General features: G+C 44.3%; 2 protein-coding genes and 1 long non-coding RNA gene across 5 annotated transcripts in view; 2 read left to right on the top strand and 1 right to left on the bottom strand.

The window, feature by feature from the left end:
* TACO1 (translational activator of cytochrome c oxidase I) overlaps positions 1-23,054 on the bottom strand; it is a 742,329-nt gene that overhangs the window by 263,084 nt on the left and 456,191 nt on the right. The gene's annotated exons all lie outside the window — the stretch shown is intronic.
* Positions 1-23,054, top strand: part of TEX2 (testis expressed 2) — a 105,505-nt gene that overhangs the window by 49,758 nt on the left and 32,693 nt on the right. For all 3 annotated transcript variants that reach the window (XM_082706640.1, XM_082706639.1, XM_082706638.1), the window contains 3 exons: positions 15,172-15,372; positions 16,306-16,645; positions 18,135-18,382. In XM_082706640.1, coding sequence (XP_082562766.1) covers positions 15,172-15,372; positions 16,306-16,645; positions 18,135-18,382 — 789 coding nt within the window. The remainder of the gene's footprint in view (positions 1-15,171; positions 15,373-16,305; positions 16,646-18,134; positions 18,383-23,054) is intronic.
* On the top strand, positions 20,509-22,800 carry LOC309851428. Its single transcript, XR_014304773.1, has 2 exons — positions 20,509-21,913; positions 22,133-22,800. It is a non-coding gene; the product is annotated as an uncharacterized lncRNA (long non-coding RNA).

The raw sequence follows: 23,054 nt of genomic DNA, 5'->3' as shown, positions 1-23,054 counted from the left end.
TTATAGAAACAGGCCTCAGGCTCAATTTGTTGATCCCTGCCTAGGGTACTAGGATTTTAGAGTTCTTTACATCCACCTGGCAGAAGGAGAATGAAAAAGCAAAAGAAGGCATGCCTTCGGGCGCCTGGGTGGCTAAGTGGGTTGGGCCTCTGCCTTCGGCTCGGGTCATGATCTCAAGGTCCTGGGATCGAGTCCCGCATCAGGCTCTCTGCTTGGAGGGGAGCCTGCTTCCTCCTCTCTCTCTCTCTGCCTGCCTCTCTGCCTACTTGTGATCTCTCTCTGTCAAATAAATAAATAAAATCTTAAAAAAAAAAAAAAAGAAGGCATGCCTTCTTATAATGCCTAGACCTAGAAGTGACACACAGCACTTCTCCTCACACTCCATTGTGAGCTAGTCACATAGATCCTCCAAAATGTCTGGGGTCATGGGGAATCTGGGACTTGGCTGGGCAGCTTCTTCCCAGCAACAGCTATAGACTATAGAAAGGAGTACCCCAGTTTGAGAGACAGCTAGCCTTCTCTGCCTCACTTTCATAGTACTTGTGAGAGCCCTAGTTATATGTATGTTCATTGCCCATCTCCTCCAGTCCACAATGGGCTTCCTGAATGCACAGGCCACGTCCATCGTGTTCATCATTGTGTCCTCAGCACGTGGCACATATTGGGCACATGATAAGTAATTACTGGATGAATAGGTAGGTAGATGGTTGGATGATGAATGAGTAAATGAATGAAAGAGGCTTTATCAGGAAATGTAGGTGGTGAGGCAGTTTTGGCCTTGTCATCTCCTAATGAAGTTGCTTTTTTTTTTTTTAAGATTTTATTTATTTATTTAACAGAGAGAGAGATCACAAGTAGGAAGAGAAGTAGGCAGAGAGAGAGGAGAAAGCAGGCTCCCCACTGAGCAGGACCCTGGGATCATGACCTGAGCCGAAGGCAGAGGCTTAACCCACTGAGCCACCCAGGCACTCCTCAAGTTGCTTTTTAAAAGAAATCCTTGATATATTTTTTTTAACTTTTAAGGATTTTATTTATTTATTTGCAACAGAGAGATACAGAGGGAGAGAGCATGAGCAGGGGGAGAGGCAGAGGCAGAGGGAGAAGCAGACTCCCTGCTGAGCCAGGAGCCTGATGTGGGGCTCCGTCCCAGGACCCCAGGATCATGACCTGAGCCAAAGACAGATGCTTAACCATCTGAGCCACCCAGGTGCCCAGAAATCCCTGATACTTAAAGAAAAAAATTAGTTGGATTGAAAGGGGTGGTCTTTTAAGAAGATAAAAAATAATTACCAAAAAGTACAGATTATGAAGAGGTTTTTCTTTCCCCACAGCAGTGGAAAAGCCAAGGTGGTCCATCTTTCACAGGATTTGGAACTTGATGTTTACTGCTTAGAAATCTCTGGCAGCAAATCTGCTCTTCTCTTACCTACACTCCTACAGCGCTGGCCTCCTGAATTCAAAGGGGGAGAGGACTGCTGGCGTCTGCCAAGTTGAGCATTAGAGAAATGGGGATGGTGGCAAGTTCTAGATTTCTGCTCTCTAGATTTATGGCTTTAAAAGTGATGCAGGGGACAAAAATAAAATAAATAAAAGTGATGCAGGAGATGGGCCTTGGTTTCTTTTTTTTTTTTTTTCTCTTTTTTAAAAAAAAAGAAATTAAAAAAAAAGATTTTATTTATTTATTTGACAGAGAGAAATCACAAGTAGATGGAGAGGCAGGCAGAGAGAGAGAGAGAAGCAGGCTCTCTGCTGAGCAGAGAGCCCGATGCGGGACTCGATCCCAGGACTCTGAGATCATGACCTGAGCCGAAGGCAGCGGCTTAACCCACTGAGCCACCCAGGCTCCCACCTTGGTTTCTTTATAAAGCAGATCTGTGAACCTATTCCTAGAGCCGAAAAAGCCCCTTTTTGAAAATAGGCTTGAATTAGGGGAATTAGCTGTTGCGAATTATTTTCAGTGGACCTGATACTATTCTGTTGGTTTTTACAGAGGATGTAATGGTGCAAGTTTTGAGGGTAGGCATTGAAACTTTAAAAAAAAATTTGCAGACATGGGCTGTAAAACCTGCGTGTGATAAAGATCTCTAGCATAGAGGCCCAGCATGCACAGTGATCCTCCAAGCTTCATGCCCTAAGTAGACTATATCTTCAGGGCCCCATGAACAAGACAGGCAGGAGGGTTAGTGCTCCAGGAGTATTTTAGGAGACTGTGTGTTTTTAAGCCTCTGAGTCATGGAGGTTCTCACCTATAGGCCCAGGACTGAGAGTCTAAGTCCTAAATTGACTCCATAAACAATTCAGAAAGCACTGCAGTTTCTCTTCAGCGAGACTTCACATGAAAGGGAGGAGAAAAGTAAAGTAAAGCTCTTTTGTACTTTCTCCCGGTGATTTTACTGTTCCATCCACACAGTGGATATTTGTATTGAAAAATGACCCTGCTACAGAGGGTGCCTAGGTGGCTCAGTCGGTTAAGCATATGCCTTCAGGTCAGGTCATGATCCTGGGGTCCTGAGATCGAGCCCCACAGCGGGCTCCCTGCTCGGCAGGGAGTCTGCTTCTCCCTCTGCCTCTGACCTCCCCCCGTCTGTGCTGTCACTCACTTTCTCTCTCTAAATGAATAAATAAAAATCTTAAAAAAAAAAAAAATGACACTGCTATAGTGCTGAGTATATGGGATGAAGAGTCACAGAGACTGGCTAGCAGCCCAGAAGTAGCTGTTCTCAAGGACTGATATGTGACTGATCCGGCCTCATGACCCTTCACCATCTCTCACTCAACCCTGCCAGCCAGCAGCTCTCTCATCTGGGACGGAAGCAGTCAAAACCCCTGTAAGGCCAAACAGTTGTTACCAAGTCCATAGAATGACTCTTGGAACCTCCTTGAAAGCCTTCTTTTTCTTCATGTTTGGGAATTCATACATTGTTACTTCATACATTCAGGCTGCTGATGAGAAGCAGCAAATAGGAGAAGGGCGGCTACCCAGGCACCAAGTGACAAGTCGAACATGTGAGAGGAAGGGGCGCCTCCAAAATGCTAGGACACACGGATGTGACTGAAAGCTTGGCAGTCTGGGTATGCTAGCTCAAGACGGAGACTCATGTGTGCTGCAGAGTCCCAAGGGCTTCATTTTGAGTAACAATCCCTCTGTAGGAACCTTCTAGGGGTTTTATTTTGGGCGACTGGCTAGATACTGTGAGCTGGGGACCCTGGGAAAGAGTGGGATTGGGCACGGGGAGAAAGACATTCAGAGTCAGCACTGCATTTGGGATGTGTGGTTTTGCTCAGCATTCTTAAGCAATTTGGGTGAGACTTCTCTGAGAATGTACTGTCCCAGGAAGCTGGGGTGGCTCTGTCGGTGAAGTGTCTGCCTCTGGGTCAGGTCATAATCTCAGGGTCCTGGGATCGAGTCCTGCATTGGGTTCCTTGGCCAGCAGGGAGCCTGCTTCTCCCTCTGCCTGCTGCTCCCCCTGCTTGTGCACGTGCATTCTCTCTCTCTCTCACAAATGAATAAATAAAATATTAAAGAAAAAAAATAAAAAGAATCTACTTGTCACTTGACCAGGAGTGCGCCTAATTCAGTGCCATTCTTGTACACTGTGGTTTCCACGTGTCTGTAATGATAAGCTTCCTGAAGATTTCATAAGGTTCTTTGATGTATGTTTAAGTGTATGGCTCATGCAGTTTTGAATTATAGTCACGGGTAAATTTTTTATCTCTGACTTACAAACCACTTGTGGAACACAACCGTAGAATGTTGGTTTCTAGAGTGATGACTGTTGCTCGCTCTCTCTTTTTTAATTTTTCTAAAATTATTTTAACATAAACATCAAACCAACTTGGCTCTTTTTAAAATATGTGGTTCACAGGGCACCTGGGTGGCTTAATCGGTTAAGCATCTGCCTTTGGCTTGGGTCATGAACCCAGGACCCCGAGATCAAGCCCTGCATCAGGCTCCTTTCTCGGTAGGGAGACTGCTGCTCCTTCTCTCTCACCATTCCCTCTCCTCCCCCCGCTTGTGCTCTCTGGCTCTCTCTACCTCTCCATAAAATAAATAAAATCTTAAAAAAAAAAAAAAAAAAGATACGGCCCATAAGGTCAACTAAAATTACATTTCCACCCTCGCAAAACTAATAGAAATAAATTTTGGAGAATGTTTTTATTTTTTATTTTTTTTCTTAGGTTATATCACATTTAGGTTTTTAGTAAGGGGGATAGATTTTTTTTTTTAAAAAAATCATTGCAGTCCCTAAAATAGGCTTTGGTATTGACATGTAAAAATAATTTTGTAGGGAGAACTTTATAGATTTTTTTTTTTCTAAAGATTTTATTTATTTGACAGAGAGAGATCACAGTAGACAGAGGGGCAGGCAGAAAGAGAGGAGGAAGCAGGCTCCCCGCTGAGCAGAGAGCCCGATTCGGGACTTGATCGCAGGACCCTGAGATCATGACCTGAGCCGAAGGCAGCGGCTTAACCCACTGAGCCACCCAGGCGCCCCAACTTTATAGATTTTGAGAAGAAATTCAAACTTGTAAATTTAATCTCAATTTCAAGCAATTCTTTCTTTCAAGAAATTAGAGTGTTCAGATATTAAGGAGAGAACAGCTCCATTACAACCAGAAGAGACTTGGGTTGCTTTTTGTTGGTGTCTATAACTCCTAATACAGTGAGTACAAGAAATAAAAGAGCATTTCTTTCTACATTATTCTGAACTGAAAATATCCTGCTCCCATAATGGGTCACTTGAGTTTTTATGGATGGCTTTTATAAATATGGCTATTTCCCAGTGTCCCTTGTTGCTTGAGAAATACCAGGTGGTGAGATGTTTGAGTGCAGGCAGGTACCGTGTTTTAAAGTTGGTTGGAAAGTTAACTGTAAGAAAATGTTTCTTAAATTCCATCGGAATAGTGTGGCTAAGGATGTTAGGTGACTCCAGAATGACTTTTTTCGTGAGCTTGTATTTTCTAACTTTTTATTGTAGAAAATGTCTAGTATACACAGAAAGAGAATAGTGTAGTGAAACCCCATGTACCCGATGCCCTGTCTCACCTTCAACAATTACCAACATTTTGCCAATTTTTCACTCAGCTCATTAGCTTACAGCATGGCTAAATGGTAATTCTGGTTCACTTATATGTGACTAAGTTTATAGCATCATTTCCTTGAGAAAATATATTCTGGATTCTGGCTAGGTATTCCAGGCCCATGCTTTTTAGTTTTTTTTTTTTTTTAATGTTTTTTTTAAGATTTTATTTATTTATTTGACAGAGAGAGAGATCACAAGTAGGCAGAAAGGCAGGCAGAGAGAGAGAGAGAGGAGGAGGAAGCAGGCTCCCCGCCGAGCAGAGAGCCCGATGCGGGACTCGATCCCAGGACCCTGAGATCATGACCTGAGCCGAAGGCAGCGGCTTAAGCCACTGAGCCACCCAGGCGCAAGCTTTTTAGTTTTGTTGCAGGTTTCATCTATGGAGTAAGGAGAGAAACTGTGGGCATAGTGGATCTGAGAGAGTGGGTCTGTGTGATCTAAAATTTTAGAGGCTCCTAATTTATTGGCTTGCTAATCTCTTGTCTTATAATTTCAATACTTGTTGATAATGATTTAATGTTTATCATGTGTTAGTGTAAATCAGACCTTGATTATTTCAGTGGTTCATCTGATCGTGTTATTTTTCTGTCAAATTTGAATGCTCAGGAGCGCCTGGGTGGCTTAGTTGGTTAAGCATCCAACTCATGATACGGGCTCAGGTCGTGATCTCAGAGTCATGAGATCAAGCCCCACGTTGGGCCCTGCACTGGGTTTGGAGTCTGCTTGAGATTCTATCTCCCTTTCCCTCTGTCCCTCCCCTTCCTCTTTCTCTAAAAAACATTTTTTTTTTTTGAATGCTCATTTTCTCTTCTACTATTTGCCAGTACATTCTAAAAAGTCTTCTTTGAGTAGATGCTGCCCTGAAGGATGGGAAAAGCTGAGATAAGGGCCATTTTGCCAGGCAGAGTCTGTGGCTTTAGCTCTGACTCCATAGCTTCTAGTGATGTGGCCATGAAGGTGACCTTGGAGTGGGCTGTTGGAGGATGTGGATGGTATTGATGCTGGTGCTTCTCTCCCCTAATGGACTTTTTTTTTTTTTTTCCCCTTCTTGGTGGTTTTTTTGCGTAGCATCTGTTTTGAATGTTGACTATTTGCTTGAGGCTGTCATTCATACTATGAAGTCTATATATCTGTAGGGTTTTTTGTCTTTTATGGGTAAAATAAAATTTGTATCTAACGTTCTGTAAATTTAAGTAGACTGTTCTGCCATAGTCTCTAAGTCCATGATCTGTGAGGTCGTGTTTTAACTGATGACTTCCAGTTCTAAACCATTAATACATCAAAAAGGGTCAAAACCTGCAAAGAGAAGACTCTTGCTTATGCTTATGCTTATGATCTAGTTCTGGGGACAAAAGAAAAGTCCCCAACCCTTTTTATCAGCTTCACAGAGGATTTCCAGCAGGCTCTGTCCTTATGTTTAGGATTTGTTCCTCTCCTGATAGGCTAGGTGAAGGAATGATGCAGGGGAGCTGAGTGACAGACAGCCTCAAATGCCAGCACAGCCATGTGACAGCAGGATGTCAGCCCACACGACACCGAAGATAGAGAAAGCCCCATCGCTTCCTCGGGCGCATCGCTCTGGTCAGCACAGCATCAAGCTGACCAAGAGAGAGCATTGGTCTTGACCTCCTGACTGGCACTGTAACTGAAAGTGAACACAATAGTAGTTCTTCCAGACTTTATTATTTTGCAAAAGGTTAATTGCAGCTTTTAATCTTTCTGAGTGTTAAATGAGTCCCTTTATAGATTGTGGTTTGTACTTTCAGCCAGATACGGCTTCTAAATCCAGTGGAGAATTGAAGAGAAACCCCTGACCTTTTACAGACAGGATCACAGGACCAGTCTGTGGGCCAGACAGCTGCGGGCCAGCTGACTGTGGTCATTGTCCCCCAGTGTGTGCAACTGTCTCCATTTTAACAGTTCCAGCCTCTGAAAGAAACGAGGCTTGTCTGAGCTGCTTTAGTGTGGGTTGAGAGCATCTCTGAGTTTTTTAGTTGAACTGTTGAAATGGAATGAGTTGCTAACTGTATACTCAGTCTCTTTATACTCCCTCCTATGTCTCATAACAAAGTAAAACTGGAGAAATACCTTTTTTGTTTTTAAAGATTTTATTTATTTATTTGACAGAGATCACAAGTAGGCAGAGAGGCAGGCAGAGAGAGTGAGAGGGAAGCAGGCTCCTTGCCAAGCAGAGAGCCTGATGTGGGGCTCGAGCCCAGGACCCTGGGATCATGACCTGAGCCGAAGGCAGAGGCTTAACCCACTGAGCCACCCAGGCACCCCAAACTGGAGAAGTATCTTACTTGTTAAGTAAGGTTAATTAAGGTTAAGAATTGTAGAACAGCTAAGCAATAGACAGCTGGGTACTACTATATGGGGAACTGGGGAAGGCCTTGAAGTTGCTGTACTGCTCGCTAGATTTGATATTTGACTGCTTAGGTCTGGAAATTCCATTTGCAGCTTTATCTAAGGAGTTGGTCAAACGGCTGGAAAAGTTTGGCCAGTTGAAGATATCAAAAGCCAGAGGGGTTTGCATCGGGAGATCCCTTTCTGCAAGGGCAGCCTGAGTGGTTTGGGGACAGTAAGGCGCATTAGGGGACAGAAGCAGGAGAATCATGCCTGGCCACCTCTTGGCCAGAGCCTTCCAATGGCCATCTGCATCCTGGATGCCTGACTAATGCAGGTCAAGTAGCAGCCTTGTGACTCAAGTTTTCCTGTCAAACCTCATAATGTTCTGGAAGGAGCCCTGCATGGGAATCAAGAAACCTGAGCACCAGTCACAACACCTACCTCTCTGTGTTATAGAGAAGTAGCTAATTCAGTTTCTGCCCTGAAAAGCTTGAACACCTTTTACTCTTAAGATTCTTCCTGAGGTTACTTATTCTCTTGTTCTATTTTGTGCAGTTAAAACTTGGTTCTCTCCTTGGGAGCAGTGACCAAGCCTTCTGCTTCAAAATAACCTCTGCCGGCCTCTGCGCGCTCCACTCCTTCTGTGCTTCTCTCCGCTTCTGCGAATAGAACAATACTTCCAGGCCATGAAGGGCACACCGCTTGTCCTGCTCACTTGTGCTTGATGTACAGATCCCCTGTAACCCTCACGGGGGCCGTCTGAATCAGGGTGCATTCAGGTACTCGGTCAGTGAACGTGTGCTATGACTCTGATTGTCTTGCCATGTTTGTACACAAGTAGACCAGGCAGTTAACAGGTGCAGTGATAGGAGGAAGGCAGTAGACAACAGAGCTAGGTGATCAGAGAGGTTCCCTGGGAAAAGTGTCACCTTCGCCATGATCTGTGGGATGGCTAGGTGGACAGACGGAAGGTGGGCCGTGCTATGGAGGGAAGGTAGGAGCCTGGGCCTCAAAGTCAGGTAAATTTGGCTTAAGTCCTGGATTTGCCCCTCGCTGGGCCACGTTTTTGTTTTTGTTTTTTTTTTAAACCCCTCTTTAGGCAAATCACTTAACCCCTCTCAGTATCTTGCTCACTTAGAAGATCTTAAGTAATCGGCAGAAGTAGCTAGTGCAGCTGAAGTGCCCAGATCATAATGTGAGCTCAGATGTCAGCGAATGTTACAAACATTAATATCTTAAAAATCTCATGGGTAAGAGTTTTTCCTTTTACTATGTATGAAGATTGTACCTCACTAAAGCACTGTTAGCGTGGAGGAATTCATTACAGCTGGAGCAAGAGGGTGAGGTGGAGAGGGGGGAGGCACGAAGCTGGGTTAGACCCCCTCACAGGCAAGAAGACCAAGCATCTAAGGATAAGTACCACCCAGCTTAGCAGTTAGCAAGTGGTGAAGCCAGGATTGGAACTTAGGTGTGCCAGGCTCGGCAGTTCTGCTAATGTTTGTGGGCAAGTTGCAATGCACGTGTTTTGACCAGCAGTCTGTCATGTATGGTCAAGGTCAGGCCTCACTGAAGCTAACAAATGATTGTTCACAATAGACATGCAGTTGAAATACTGATTCATGGGTTGTATTTATCTGTTGGCAGCTTTGGACTTTAGCCTCTGATAGCTCCTGAACACAAAGAAAAGCAAATGGTAGTTTAGGGAACAGACACTGTGAAGATAAAAAGGAAAGAGAAGCCACAGGGCCCTTTGTGTTGGAACGCAGCCAGTGGTGGTTGCGAAAGGAGCAGGTGATGGGGAGGAGGCTCAAGCCAGCCCTGAACCAGAAGAAGGCAGCTTGGAGCCTCCTGGACCTTTCCTGAGGAAAGGCATCTCCTAGATTCTCTTCTTAGGCCTACTCCTGCCTCTACCAGGTGTCCACTCGTGGGACAGGTGTGGGGTTATGTTCCCGAACTGGTTAGGACTTGAAACTCTCTTTTCTCCTCCATGTGCCTCTAAATCAGGTTGTTCTAGTATTTCTGCAACTTGGCAAACGGTAGATGGTGACCTGTTTGTTTTCTGTCAGAGCAGTGAGCAAAGATGACCACGTATCATCTTGGAACTGTGGCCACTTTGGGGGTGGGGGAGCGGGTCACAGGCTGTAGCCTAGCAACAACTCCGGAGGGCTGGCTCTCTGGGTTGGGTAGGAGCTCAGGCTGCTGGGTCAGGAGCAAATCCCCAAAGCACTGAAGTGTTTGCCCTTATTAACTAGATACAGGAATAGTAGCTGGGCAGCGGTTTGTTAAACTAGTACGGAGTGATGGCTCTTCACCAGGTAATCCTGTAAACAGATGAGCTGAAGCAGTGTGACCTAACACATGTGCCTCTGTAGCCTATCTTCTTTTCTGCTAAAAAACAGAAGAATAAGCTAAAAATTTAATGTAAGTTTGTTTGCAAATTGAGTGTCTTAATGACCTTATAGAACTGTAACAGTTTTCAAAAACTTTAGCCTTTTACTTAGATTACTTTTACTCTGATTCCTTAGTTTTTAGGATTGCATGTTGGCTTTTCTTTAAAGTTTGTTTATTTTTATTTTTTTTTTTTTAGTAATCTCTATACTCAATATGGAGCTCAAAGTCACGACCCCAATCAAGAGTCACATTCTCTTCTGACTGAGCCTGCCAGGTGCCCCACATGTTAGCTTTTTAAAGTGGTTTTGAATTTCTGAGATTGAATGCTGCATCTGAAGATTACTTAGACCATTTTCTCTCATGTGATTCTATAGAGCACCTAGTAAAACACAGCATAAAACTGCTTATGTTGGAAGTGTCAGCAAGAGGAGCACCTGCCTGGCTCAGTCAGCAGAGTGTATGACTCTTGATCTCGGGGTCATGACTTTGAGTCCCATATTGGACGGACATAGCGATGACCTAATGTAAAATAAAATTTAGAATCCTGGAAGTGTCGGCAAGAGAAGAGAGGGGGATTTTGATCATTCTGCTTGAGCCAGGTGTCTAGGTTCGAAAAGGCAGAACCCACGAGTCAGCTGTGTGCTAATATAGTAGCCACTGGCCACATGGGGCCATTGAGCGCTTGAAGTGCCACTAGTTCGAACCAAGCCATGCTCTAAGTGTAAAATATGTGCTGGATTTTGAAGACTTAGTACTAAACAAAGAATGTAAAATATAATCAATAATGTTAATGTGATGTGTTTACATGGTAATATTTGGATACACAGTTGACCGCTGAACTGTGTGGGAGATAGGGGCACCGACACCCTGTGCAATTGAAAATCCTTGTATAACTTTCGACTCCTCCAAAACTTAACTACTAATAGCCTATGGTTGACCAGGAAGCCTTACCACTAACAGAGGTGATTAACACATATTTTGTGCAGTATATGTATTATATACCATATTCTTAAAATAAGCTAAAGAAAATATTAAGAATGTCCTAAGGAAGACAAAGTAAATGTACAGTAGTATACTGTATGTACTGAAAAAAATCTGTGCATAAGTGGACTTGCACAGTTCAAACTCATGTTGTTCAAGGGTCGACTGTATTGAGTTAAATAACATAGTTAAAATTAATTTCACCTGCTTTTTTGCTTTTTTATTATGGTTACTAGACAATTTAAAATTATGTGTTTTCATGGTACGTATTTATGTTTTGTGTTATATTTCCATTGGACCGTGCTACCCTGCACAGTTCTGCATTTTCTGACTTATTAGGAAAGGCAAAATGAAAGCAATTGGAGAGAAACAGCCTTTTATTCCCAAATGTCTCTTATTCATAGATCAGTTAACCTGTGCAGTCTGAGTTTCAAAAGGGAAGACCCTCTACAGCTCACATTACTTTATTTCTCAGAGACTCTCCTGTTTGAGAATAACTTCATAATATGCCTAACTTTTTTTTCTTCCTGCCTCTCTGGTCTGGTGATGATGACAACTATAATGCTGGGTATTTTGTCCAAAATTCCAGTATCGTGTTACTTCTATTGACTTTTTTACATGTCCTGATACTTAGCGAAATAAACCTCCCCGATTTCACATAGCTAGAAACAAATGAAAAATCTTTTATATGGAGATATTATTGTAAAAATGTTCGACGTATATCAAATTATGATCATTATAACTCGAGAATCAGAGAAAAAAAAGGTTTAACATCTTAGGTAAGATGTAATTATGGACCCCAGAGAGGGTATCTCACATGCCGTGTATCCTCAAAAGCCTCTATTCTAGGCAGGAGATGTACACTCAGAGTGAAATAATTCAAGAAGAGCAATCCCTGGTGGGGACTATATGGCTAAATGGCTCGTAAGTGACACTGATAGAAGTGGCTATTTTTTTTTTAAGATTTTATTTATTTATTTGACAGAGAGAAATCACAAGTAGGTGGAGAGGCAGGCAGAGAGAGAGAGAGGAGGAAGCAGACTCCCTGCTGAGCAGAGAGCCCAACACGGGACTCGATCCCAGGACCCTGAGATCATGACCTGAGCCGAAGGCAGCGGCTTAACCCACTGAGCCACCCAGGCGCCCCTAGAAGTGGCTATTTTAATCTCCTTGTCATTCCCTGGCCCTAAGAAATTCTTCAGCACCAGCCCTTTCATCCCTCCCTCCACAGATTCTTCTTGGTTTTAGTAGCTCTGCAAGTAAATACAGTCTGGCCTTTGAGCATGGCTCTGAAGCAGGCTAGAAAAATCAGATCTGCTTCAAGTTCTTTATTAATCTAGTTGCCTTTAGAACTTTCGGCCTAGTATAAACCCATTTAGGTAAGAAAGTACTTTCTGCAACAAAAGTGGATAAAAAGAAAACTGGGTTATATGCCAGGAGATCTTTAGCAAAAATGTTGTTTGAAACATTTTAGACAATTTAAAAAGACAAATATATTTACAGAAAATGCATATTTTTTATAGTATACATGAAACATTCACCAGATACACCATATACTGGGCCATAAAAACTTAACGAATTTAAAAGAACAAATTATAAAAAGCATGTTCTCTGACCATCATGAAATGGAACTAAAAATCAGTAACAAAAAGATATCTGGAAAATTCCCACACACTTGGAAATTAAACAACACACTTCTCCTTAGCCTGTTGGTTTAAAGACAGTCACAGGGGAAAGTAGAAAATATTTTAATCAAATGATATTGAAAATACAACATATGAAAAATTGCAGCTGATGCAGTGCTTAGAGGGAAAGTAATAGCATTAAGTGTTTATTTTAGAAGTACAAATTACCAATATTAGGACTAAAAGAATATTACTAGACTCTAGAGATTTAAAAAGCATAATAGGGAAATGTTACAAACAACATTATGCCCACAAGTTAGGCAACCTATATGAAATAGACAAATTCTTTATAAGACACAAGCTACCAAAGTTCACTCAAGAAGAAATAGATAGCCTAATTTCCAGTAGAAATTAAATAAATTGAACTCATAGTTTCAAACCTTTCAATAAAGAAAACTCCAGGCCCAGATGGCTTCCTTGGCAAATTTACCCAACCTTTTAGGAAGAAATATTTTATACAAATTCTTCCAGAACATAGGAGAAGGAGCACTTCCCAACTCATTTTATGAGGCGAGCTAATATTGAAAGATATTGCAAGAAAACTGTAGACCAATTTCCCTTATGAATTTAGGGGGACAAATGAACAAAGTATTAGCAAGCCAAATTCTGCAATGTAAAAAAGGATATTAGTACTGTGCTGATAAAATGGCTCTCTGGATCAAAGGGAAGCCCTGTTTGTACTTTTCACTGATTTCCATGATATAAAAACTTCCACCAAAAAACAAACAAACAAAACAAACAGAACTCTCCCACCGTGGCCAGCTGTAAGCTACCAGTGTGAGGTCCCTGACAACGGAATCAGGAAGAAGCGTGTAGAATTAGCTCTCATGAGCTGGTGGAACCCAGCTTCGGCACATCATGACCAATACCTAATTTTCCCAAGAATGCAGGACTGGTTCAACATTCAAAAATCAATGAATATACTTTACCATAATAACAGACTAAGGAAAAAGACAAAAAACTATGAACCAAAGAATGTCCTTAGTTCTATACTTAGCGAAATAAACCTTCCCAAACTGATGCTCTAACTGTACAGTCCACTGCAGGCCCCACTGTCTTGCTTGTCCCTCTTTTCATTTCGTTGCTCTAATCATTGCAACATCTAGATTACACCCTCTCCCTGTCGCCACATGCTTGGTCATTCAACACTTTAATCGATGCAGCAACACATTGGGAGGAGGGAGAGCTACTCCTAACTCATGAAAAAAAAAAAAAAAGATACATAAAACTATGTAATTGTGTCATAAATTTCACAGGTCCAAACTTAAGTGTGAGACCCAAGTACTCACTGTGGAAATGGCCGTTATTTGAAAAGAAGGACATTCCCAATTGCATTGTGATTTTTAGTACCTCTCTGCTCGGTTCAAAAACATTTATAAAATAAGAGGAGTAGAGGGGTGTCTGGGTGGCCCCTCAGTTGATTGAGCGTCAGACTCTTGATTTCTGCTTAGGCCAGGATCTCAGGGTCATGAGACTGACCTCATTCAGTGAGGAGTCTGCTGGAGAGTCTCTCTCTCTCCCTCCCTTTCCTTCTGCCCCCTGCTACCATGTGCACATGCTCTCTCTCAAATAAATAAATCTTTAAAAAAAGAAGAAGAAAATGAAGAGTATGGAAGAGAATCAATTAAAATTCCCTAGAGAGCTTTTAAAAAGATCTGGGCCACTGTATCATCTGAAAAAGGACAGTGGGACAGGTAGAGAATTAAATGATGATTATTGATCATCCCTATGAGAGGAGCTTTACCATAATTTTATGGTGTGTTAGTCCTTACACTTTCATATATGTGCTGTATGTGAAGATCAGTGTATACGTTCATTTATGTTGACTGGTGGGTCGGGGGGGGGGAGAGCTGGGGCACAATTTTACTCATTTAAGTTACCATATATCTCTTTGGATTGTGACATGCTGTTGATCATCTCTGTAATTTTTTTAAGACTTTATTTATTTGACAGAGAGAGAGGGAACACAAGCAGGGGGAGTGGGAGAAGGAGAAGCAGGCTTCCCGCCGAGCAGGGAGCCCGATGTGGGGCTTGATCCTAGGACCCTGGGATCCTGACCGGAGTCAAAGGCAGACGCTTTAACGACTGAGCCACCCAGGCGCCCCTGATCATATCTGTAATTCTTAATGCCTAATTTCTGATCATCTGCCTTGCTGTGTGATTTCAGTGAGCTAGAAATAGAGTGGAAGGTCTCAGTCCTGGAATGGGAGCATGAGTTATTATGCTCTGTGAAATTCCAAAGATGGTTTGCAGGTGAGTGAGAAGAGGATGGGTTTGGCTGATTTAAGAAGACCAGACTGAGTAGTAGTGTTCACCTTGAGAGGAGGTTAGGCTGAAAGACTTGCTCTATTTACATGAATAAAACTTTTGAGTTTCCTGATTCGCTTGTTACCTTTTAAAAAAAGAAAGAAAAGAACCGTTTATTTAGAGAAATGGACATTATCATTAGTCCCCCCATATCCACATTTTTAGTTATCAGAAACCTAGCAGTTTACAGCTCTACACTGATTATCCTTCAAGCTTTGCACCTGTCTGAGCAACTCCCAGTCACCAATGAATCGATGTTTGCGTCACAGTCAGGTTTGGTTTCAGTGTCCCATCGACCTCAGTGATCTTCATTTTTGTATCAAATAGGATTTCTGTTTACTCTAATTTTACTAATGCAAGTTTTTCTCCATCAGGGATGGATGAATGAGATTTACAACTATGATCCAGAAACTTACCATGCAACTTTGACACATTCAGTCTTTGTTCGACTTGAGGGTGGGACCTTAAGACTTTCAAAGCCCAATAAAAATATATCCAGGAGGGCAAGCTACAATGAAACAAAGCCAGAGGTTACCTACATCAGCCAGAAAATCTACGACCTTTCAGACAGCAAGGTGAGCCTGGCCAATTTGAGAGACCGAAATGAAAAAAGCATTTGGAATCTTGATTGTTTTACTGCATTTTTCCTCCTCAAAAGGGCATGTGTGTGTTGTATGTGTGTGTGTAATTTCATGCAAATCACCCAAGCATCTTTTTCAATGTAGGTTCTATTTCAGTAACTGGGTGGGGCCTGAGAGTGCATTTTTATGAGCTCCCAAGTGATACCCTTGCTGCTGGTGGTCCATGGACCACACTTTGAGGAGCAAAGGCATAACATAGTCATCTGACTTTGAGAGTTAACTTTTAACTTTTTCAGTCCAACAAAAAGCCAAGTGTGGTGGTGCTAGGGTAATAATGAGTGAGGACTCTGTATATATGAAAACTATGGAAATGCAAAATAACTACATTTGGTAAGTGTTATATACTACTGTTGTTGAGAAATGTAAATTGTCTGTTATTCCAAAAAGCTGTAGGTTTTCTCTTGTTATAACTCATGTGAAATGATCTTTAAATTTACCTCAAATGACAGAAGTATTTAAAATAGTTTTTGTATAAGTTCGCTCTTAAGAATGATAAACTTGAGCTTCATCTAGATCTAGTTTGATAAACTTTTTTTTTTTCAAATGTATGGTTGGTCCAGGTCATGAAACTTAGTTGATGATAACCTCCTAAATAATTTTTGTGCCACTGTTACCTAAAAATTATAGATGCTTGTAACTCTTGCAGATTTGTTAAACATCTACTTCTGGAATGAGTTTGAAGAATAACCAGTCACTTCTAAAACTCTCTCCCAGTTTCTATACTCACGTTGTAGACAGGTGGTAGTTTGCACTCATTATCTTAGTCAAAAAGCCTATAAAGTTTGCATTTGTGTTCTGCATAGTATTACTGCACAGTGTGGCCAGTTCTTAATTTTGTATGTCAACCATCATTTCCCTTTCCCATAGATTTATCTTGTACCCAAAAGTTTGGCTCGAAAACGAATCTGGAATAAAAAGTACCCCATTTGTATTGAGCTTGGTCGACAAGATGACTTTATGTCTAAGGCCCAGACTGATAAAGAGACTTCTGAAGAAAAGCCTCCAGCTGAGCGAGAGCTGGGAAGCGAGGACCCCAAGAAGCCACCCCATCCTCAGGAGGGAACCCGATCTGGCCAGCGAGACCAGATACTCTATCTCTTTGGGAGAACTGGCCGAGAGAAAGAGGAGTGGTTCAGGCGGTTTGTTCTGGCGTCTAAACTGAAGTCGGAAATCAAGAAGGCCCCTGGTGTCTCTGCAAATAAACCAGGTAATGACATGTGTGCTAGATGCTCAGGTGTTTTTAAAGGGTCCATAGGAGAACGGACAGAGATTTCCAGGTAGGAAGGAAGGAAGCCCATCCCAAACCGATGACCCTGTGCCACCTGAGGAGTGTCCTCAGGACCCATTCACCTTTTAGGCCAATCGCTGTAACCCTTTGTACTGGATCACTTAACCTGTGAGGGAACAGCTTGAAGATGTGTGGGGGGTTTTTTGCCATCATTGGTTCCTTATTGTTATATTTATTTGTACATACTGTGACTCCTCTGAGAGAAACATCAGGAGAACCCTGGTGAGGATGAGCAGGCGGGTGAGTCAGGACAGCATATCAGGCTAGTGTTCTCAAGCTCCTGGCCCCGAACAGGGTTCTCCAAGCCCCAGATCACCACAGAAATGCAGAGTCCTCTGGTCTCCTGACTCCCCAAATTTGTACTGATGAATGAGCCTCTGCTCATTTCCTGTCCCTTCTGCCCCATGTAGCCCACTTGGGCCTTCACTGAACCAGACATCCAGCGTTCCCCTGTCATCGCTTTTTGCATATGTTCCTCCCTCTACCTAGAATGTTCTCTCCCCCCCCCACCACCTGTACCAGGAAAATGCCAGCTGTTTCTCTGAGAGGCAGCCTGGAGGACACGACCTGTGGAAGTCAGTCCTGGGGCTCTCTTGGGCAGAGAGAGCACCTCCTCCTTTCGGCCCTGAAAGCCCTTCAGTCACGCTTCAGTTACAATGGTTATTTTACAGAGCTGGGATTTATTTGCGTAGGTGCCCAAATTCAAGGGCAGGGATTATGTCTCATTCTTCTTTTCATGTGGAATTGGCCCAGAGAAAGTGCTTGATAAAAACCTTTTTTGAATGAAAGATGACAGGTCTGGAATTGCTGTGAGCTGTGGGTGAACAGTTAGCTTTCTGCCCGTTTTCCATTTGTCTGGGGGTGTGGCAGCTCCGTATTTGACCCTAAGTGATCACCAGGAAAAAAAAAGGTACTTACTTACCACATGGACTTCATGGCTTTCAGTTCCTCCGAATTATCTTAGAGAAGACTAAAAACTGTTCTAAAAAATGAGCTATTATTAGAAGGGAGGGTATTTTTCCCTTCTAGGGAAAAGATAGGAAGTACCTTTATAATATAACCTTATTTTCTTTTTCTTTTTTCTTTTTATTTTTTTAAAAAGATTTTTATTTATTTATTTGACAGACAGAGATCACAAGTAGGCAGAGAGGCAGGCAGAGAGAGAGGAGGAATCAGGTCCCCCATCGAGCAGAGAGCCCAATGCGGGGCTTGATTCCAGGACCCTGGGACCATGACCCGAGCCGAAGGCAGAGGCTTTAACCCACTGAGCCACCCAGGCGCCCCTATAACCTTATTTTCTTAAACAATCGTTTGTAAGCATTTTCATTGGGTGTCAACTTAGCCCAGTGAAGTTTGTTTGATGTTCCATTGACTTTGTGTCCTAACAGTCGGCCCCTCTCTGCTGCAGGGGTCCTGCCCTCGCACAGCAGGCACAGCAGCCCCTCGGGGCACCTGACCCACAGCCGCAGCAGCAGCAAAGGCAGCGTGGAGGAGATCATGTCCCAGCCGAAGCAGAAGGAGCTGGTGGGCGGCGTGCGGCAGAAGATGCTTCTGGACTACAGCGTGTACATGGCCAGGTGTGTCCCCCAAGAAAACCGAAGCCCCCAAAGGAGCCCAGTGCAGAGTGCGGAGAGCAGCCCCACGACTGGGAAGAAGGTAAAGCTGGCTGCCTGGGCTGCGGCTTTTCTGCTTTTCTACTCAAACTCCTTTCTGCCTACAGAAGCACTTCGAGTGCTTCCTGTGTACCAGGCCCTGCCCTAGGCACTGGGGACACAGTAATGAACAAGACAGACAAGGGGCCTTGCCCTCAGGGAGCTTGTGCTCTCAACAGGGAGACAGAAAGAAATAAAACAGCTGGTAGTGGCAAGGATTAAAGCCAAGTAAGAGAGGGTGAAAGGTGGCCAGACTGCTGTTTTAGAATGGTGGTCAAGGAGGGCCTCCTTGAAGAGGTGACGTTTGCACAGAGATCTGACCAAAGTGAGGAAGTGAGCCGTGGAGGGTGTGGGGGTATGAGAGGAGCCTTCCAGGTGAGGGGACCAGCAAGTGCCAAGACCCCAAGGCAAGGATGTAGTTGGAATATTCAAGGAACCACAATGAAGCTGGTATGGTGACGGTGAGCAGGGGACAGAGAGCGGGGCCTCATGGGTCAGTTCTGAGGAAGAGGGGAAGCAGTGGGAGGGTTTTGAGCAGGGAGTCATGTTGATCTATTTAAGTCTAAAAGTGACTGTCTGTGGAGAGTGGGCAGGAGGAAGAGAGGGGGTGGGGGGCGCTTCCGGCCATGGGCGATGGGGCTGTGATGAGGGTCAGCAGCAGGTGGTGAGAACGGCTCAGGATCTGTGTCGGAGGGGAGTGGCTGGATCTGCTGGTGAATTATGTGTAGGGCGTGAGTGAGCCAGAGGGGCCAAAGATCACTCCTAACCTTTGACCCGAGCAAGTGGGCAGTCAGTGGGAAAGTTCTCAGAATCGTTCGTAATAGAGGCCTGATTCCCGAGTTACCTTTGTATTCTCAAATTCGCAGACTCATTAGCAATGTCCAGGGCTTTTGAAGATTTGCCACGAGCATTCTTCCCACAGCGTAACCAGCTGGCCGCGCACTCAGCATCATCTGCAGTGAGATAACTAAGCTGCCTTGTGCCAGCCTCCGTGAGGCCCTGTCGCAGAATGCCTCTGCCCCCTTCGGCAGCCTTGCAGACGAGATGCTCTTCTCTCCACTCTGTCGGTGGAGAAGCAGGTTCACACGGGTTAAGTAGCTTAATTTCACAGTTGCCAAGTGGTGGCATGTGTAAAACCAGTGGACACTCGCAGGCCCCCAGCTGCCGCCGCTGACATTTTGGTGGGCATTTGGAAGCTGTGCGGCCCGTCAGGCCGCCTGCCGCTACCACACTCGTCCTCTTAGCATGGGGCCAGCCCATGCATACAAAGCCAGTTCCCTAGTGGAGTGTCTGGCCTCTTCCAGTGGCTGTACCTCTGCTCTTAATGGGAAGCACTGGGTGCCTTCCTTGTGCTGTTAACCCGTTGCGGGCTTTGATTCATTCCGTTGATCCTCTCCAGTGGGGAGAAGGTCCCGAACCCTCATCCAGCAGACTTGGTCAGGCCCAAAGAGACCCTCTGCTTCTGCTGACCCCTTCCCCACTGCCTCCACCCTCTGACCTAAGTTACCAACTAGGGTGGGAAGTAGGCCTTTCTCTAGGCTGGAGTCGGGTAGTACCAAACTATTCTGGGAATGTCCTGTTTACCACCCGTGAATCCCCCTGCCCCAAACCCCTTCTCTCCCTGGGTTGTCAGCTGTCTGGACTCTCATCACATTGAGGGAAATCAGGAGGAGCCAAGTAGACTAGTGTATTTCCTGAAATGCTTGCTCTTTAAAAGAGTTCCTTAAGTTAAAAATATGAAAAAAACCCCATGTTTTAGAATAGCATGTCCTCAGTATGTGTGGCATGTGCTTGTCGGAGCAACGCTGGAGTTTCTGGAAGCCCCAGGAGGGGCTGGGAGGCCCCAGTGGCCCATAACCCAGCCCCTCAAGCCAGCATCCCTGTCACCCAGGGGCTTCTCTAGTGCAAACGTCCTTTCTGAGTCCTTGGCATTTACCTCTTTAAGCACCAAAACATGTTTTTCCTTTTCTAAGTCTGACGAAAATCTTTAAAAACCACATTGCATTTCCTGACCCCCTTAGGCAGAATAGACAGAGAGGATTTAATCTTGATAATTTAAGGACTTAACAAAACAAACAGAAATTCAGGCTTGTCGGTCATGCAGGCCTGCTTGAGGTCAGAGGCCATCTGAGCCGCCCCAGGCTGCAAATTCTGCATAGTTTCTCTCGATGGTCAGCTGGCAACTGTTGGTATATGTCCTTCTAGTTGCTTCTCCTTGAGTGCTTATCCCCCTCCCCCATATGTAACCACTCTAGTCTGTGTGGGCTAGGAAACCGGAAAGCCAGAACCGTGTGCTTCGAAAGGGGGCTTCGGAAGAAGGTGCCTGAGGTCTGGTGCTGGGCTCCTGCATCTACTTGGCGTGAAGCATGTGTGGGCCATGTCCTGGCTCTCAGGGGTGGTCTGCTGCTTGAGATGGTCTTGACTAAGGTACGGGCGTGTGTTACAGTTAACTATTACTGCGTAACAGCCCCAGAAGTGGTGGCCTAAAAGCCTACCAGCTACTCATTTTGCTTACCCGTTTGTAACTTGACCAGGCTTGCCAGTAAAGGCTTCTGTCTGCTCCATACGGTGTTAGCCGAGGAGGCTCCACGGGGTGGGGCTGGGGGGCTGGAGGAGCTGCTCCCACGATGCCTCACTCCCGGGGCCGGCACACAGATAGATGCTGGTTGCTGGCTGGGAGCTCACTTCTCCACGTGGCCTGGGCTTCCTTCAGCTAAGTCTCCCTCGAGAAAGAGCCAGGCGGACACCGTAGCACCTTTTATGACCTAGTCTCGGAAGTAAAGTGACGTCACTTCCGTCAGGCTCTATTAGAGCAGTCAGCACACCTTCCCAGGTTCGGGGAGGGGCAGAGGTTCTCCTTGCTGAGAAAGTAGCAAATTCTTGGAAGAGCATTTAGGGTGGGAAATATCGTGTCACTGTTTTTGGAATGGAATATCTGCTACAGTTTCCTTTCTATTTTGATTACTTTTCACACTTTAAGGCAGTTCTTAACTAATTTTATTTCTTATTAACTTTGCTGTTTGAGCACACGAGGACCTTCTCCCTCCATTTTTAACTGGTTATGTTTTGTGCATGTGAAACATTAATGTGGTTGCAGAGATCAAAGCTGGACAAAGACGTTCTCAGAAAAGGGCTGTCTCTCCTACCCTATTTCTTCTATTCTTCCATTCCATTCCCACTCACACCCCTGAAGTAAGCCAGTCTCCTTAGTCTTGGGTTTATAATTTCTGCCTTTATTTTCCCTTCTGTCTTAGTCAAATGATAGCATATTATGGATCCTCTTTTGAACATTACTTTTTAAGCTTCCTAGTACATTCTGGAAATCACTCCACATCAGTTCATAGAGGCCTCTTCCTCCTCTTGTTTTTAAACAGCTGCCAAACTTGCTCCATTGTACAAATGTTTCATAGTATATTCATTCTCTCTTTCATATGGACATCTAGGTTTCTAGTATTTTCCAATAACAAATAATGGTGCAGTGAATAATTTGTGAACTTGTATTTTTGTGCCATTGGCAGTATATTTTCAAGGTTAGGTATTTGTTTTTTTTTTTTTAAGATTTTATTTATTTATTTGACAGAGAGAAAGATCACAAATAGGCAGAGAGACAGACAGAGAGAGAGATGAGGAGAAGCAGGCTCCCTGCTGCGCAGAGAACCCAATGCAGGACTCGATCCCAGACCCCTGGGATCATGACCTGAGCCGAAGGCAGAGGCTTAACTCACTGAGCCACCCAGGTGCCCCTCAAGGTTAGGTATTTGTTAGGTATTATCACATTCCCTTCTGTAAGGGTTGCACCAGTGTTCATTCCCACCAGTAGTAAGAGTGCCTGTTTCTCCATGGGGTCACCAAATGTGGACCCTTTGGATGCGGTCAGTAGTATTGATCCTTCCTGCCAAAGACTGGGCCAGGTTATTTCTTAGAGTCCATATCACCTCTGATATCATAAGTCCAAGAGAAACTCAAAGGGCTCAGAGACACAAATGAACCTCTGACATCTCTTCAAGTGACACTGTCCCACCGTCAGTGTTGGCCACCAGCCAGAGCTCACCCAGAGGGAGCTTGGGACACAGCTTTAGCCCTTGTCTCAGCTTCTCCTCTCCCCTCTCTCCCCCTGCTGCTGCCTCTTGTAGGCCATGGTCAAAGCATCGCTTACCCTGAGGGCTCCCAAGTCTCATGGCAGCTTCTGCCCACTGGGCCTCCTTTCTCGCATGTCACCCAGTGCTAAACTAGGTTTGGAAGAGAATGGGGCCACTGGTGCACAGGAGCCAAACTGATGTTAAAAACATCCAGGATACAATTAGTAAATGCAGACAAGGTTTGTGTTAAACAATGCTGAAATAATTTTGGTGATTATTATTATAATAATTAAAAACATATTCAGGGGATTCTGCATATGGAAACCACTTTTGGAGCTCAAAATTGGAATTATAAAATCACTATTTTGGAGGAAGGGCCTTATTCTCCAGATGTTTAGTGCTCAGTGACTGGTCACTGAGCCCTGACTTGCCCTTGTGACTGCTTTGTCCCACTGCCACAGGCTGTGCAAGCCCCCGAATCCCCAAACCCCTATGGTATTGGCACCATTTTCTCACCCTTCAGAATAGTTGAGAGACCGTGAGGCTGGCGGAATAGACCAGAGCTTTATTGTCTTGTCAAGGTAGTCTTCTTGGTTA

Source organism: Mustela nivalis (genome assembly GCF_964662115.1).
Source record: "Mustela nivalis genome assembly, chromosome: 17".
Taxonomy (NCBI): domain Eukaryota; kingdom Metazoa; phylum Chordata; class Mammalia; order Carnivora; family Mustelidae; genus Mustela; species Mustela nivalis.
Note: the sequence above shows the minus strand (reverse complement) of the source record. Positions and strands in the feature narration are given on the sequence as shown.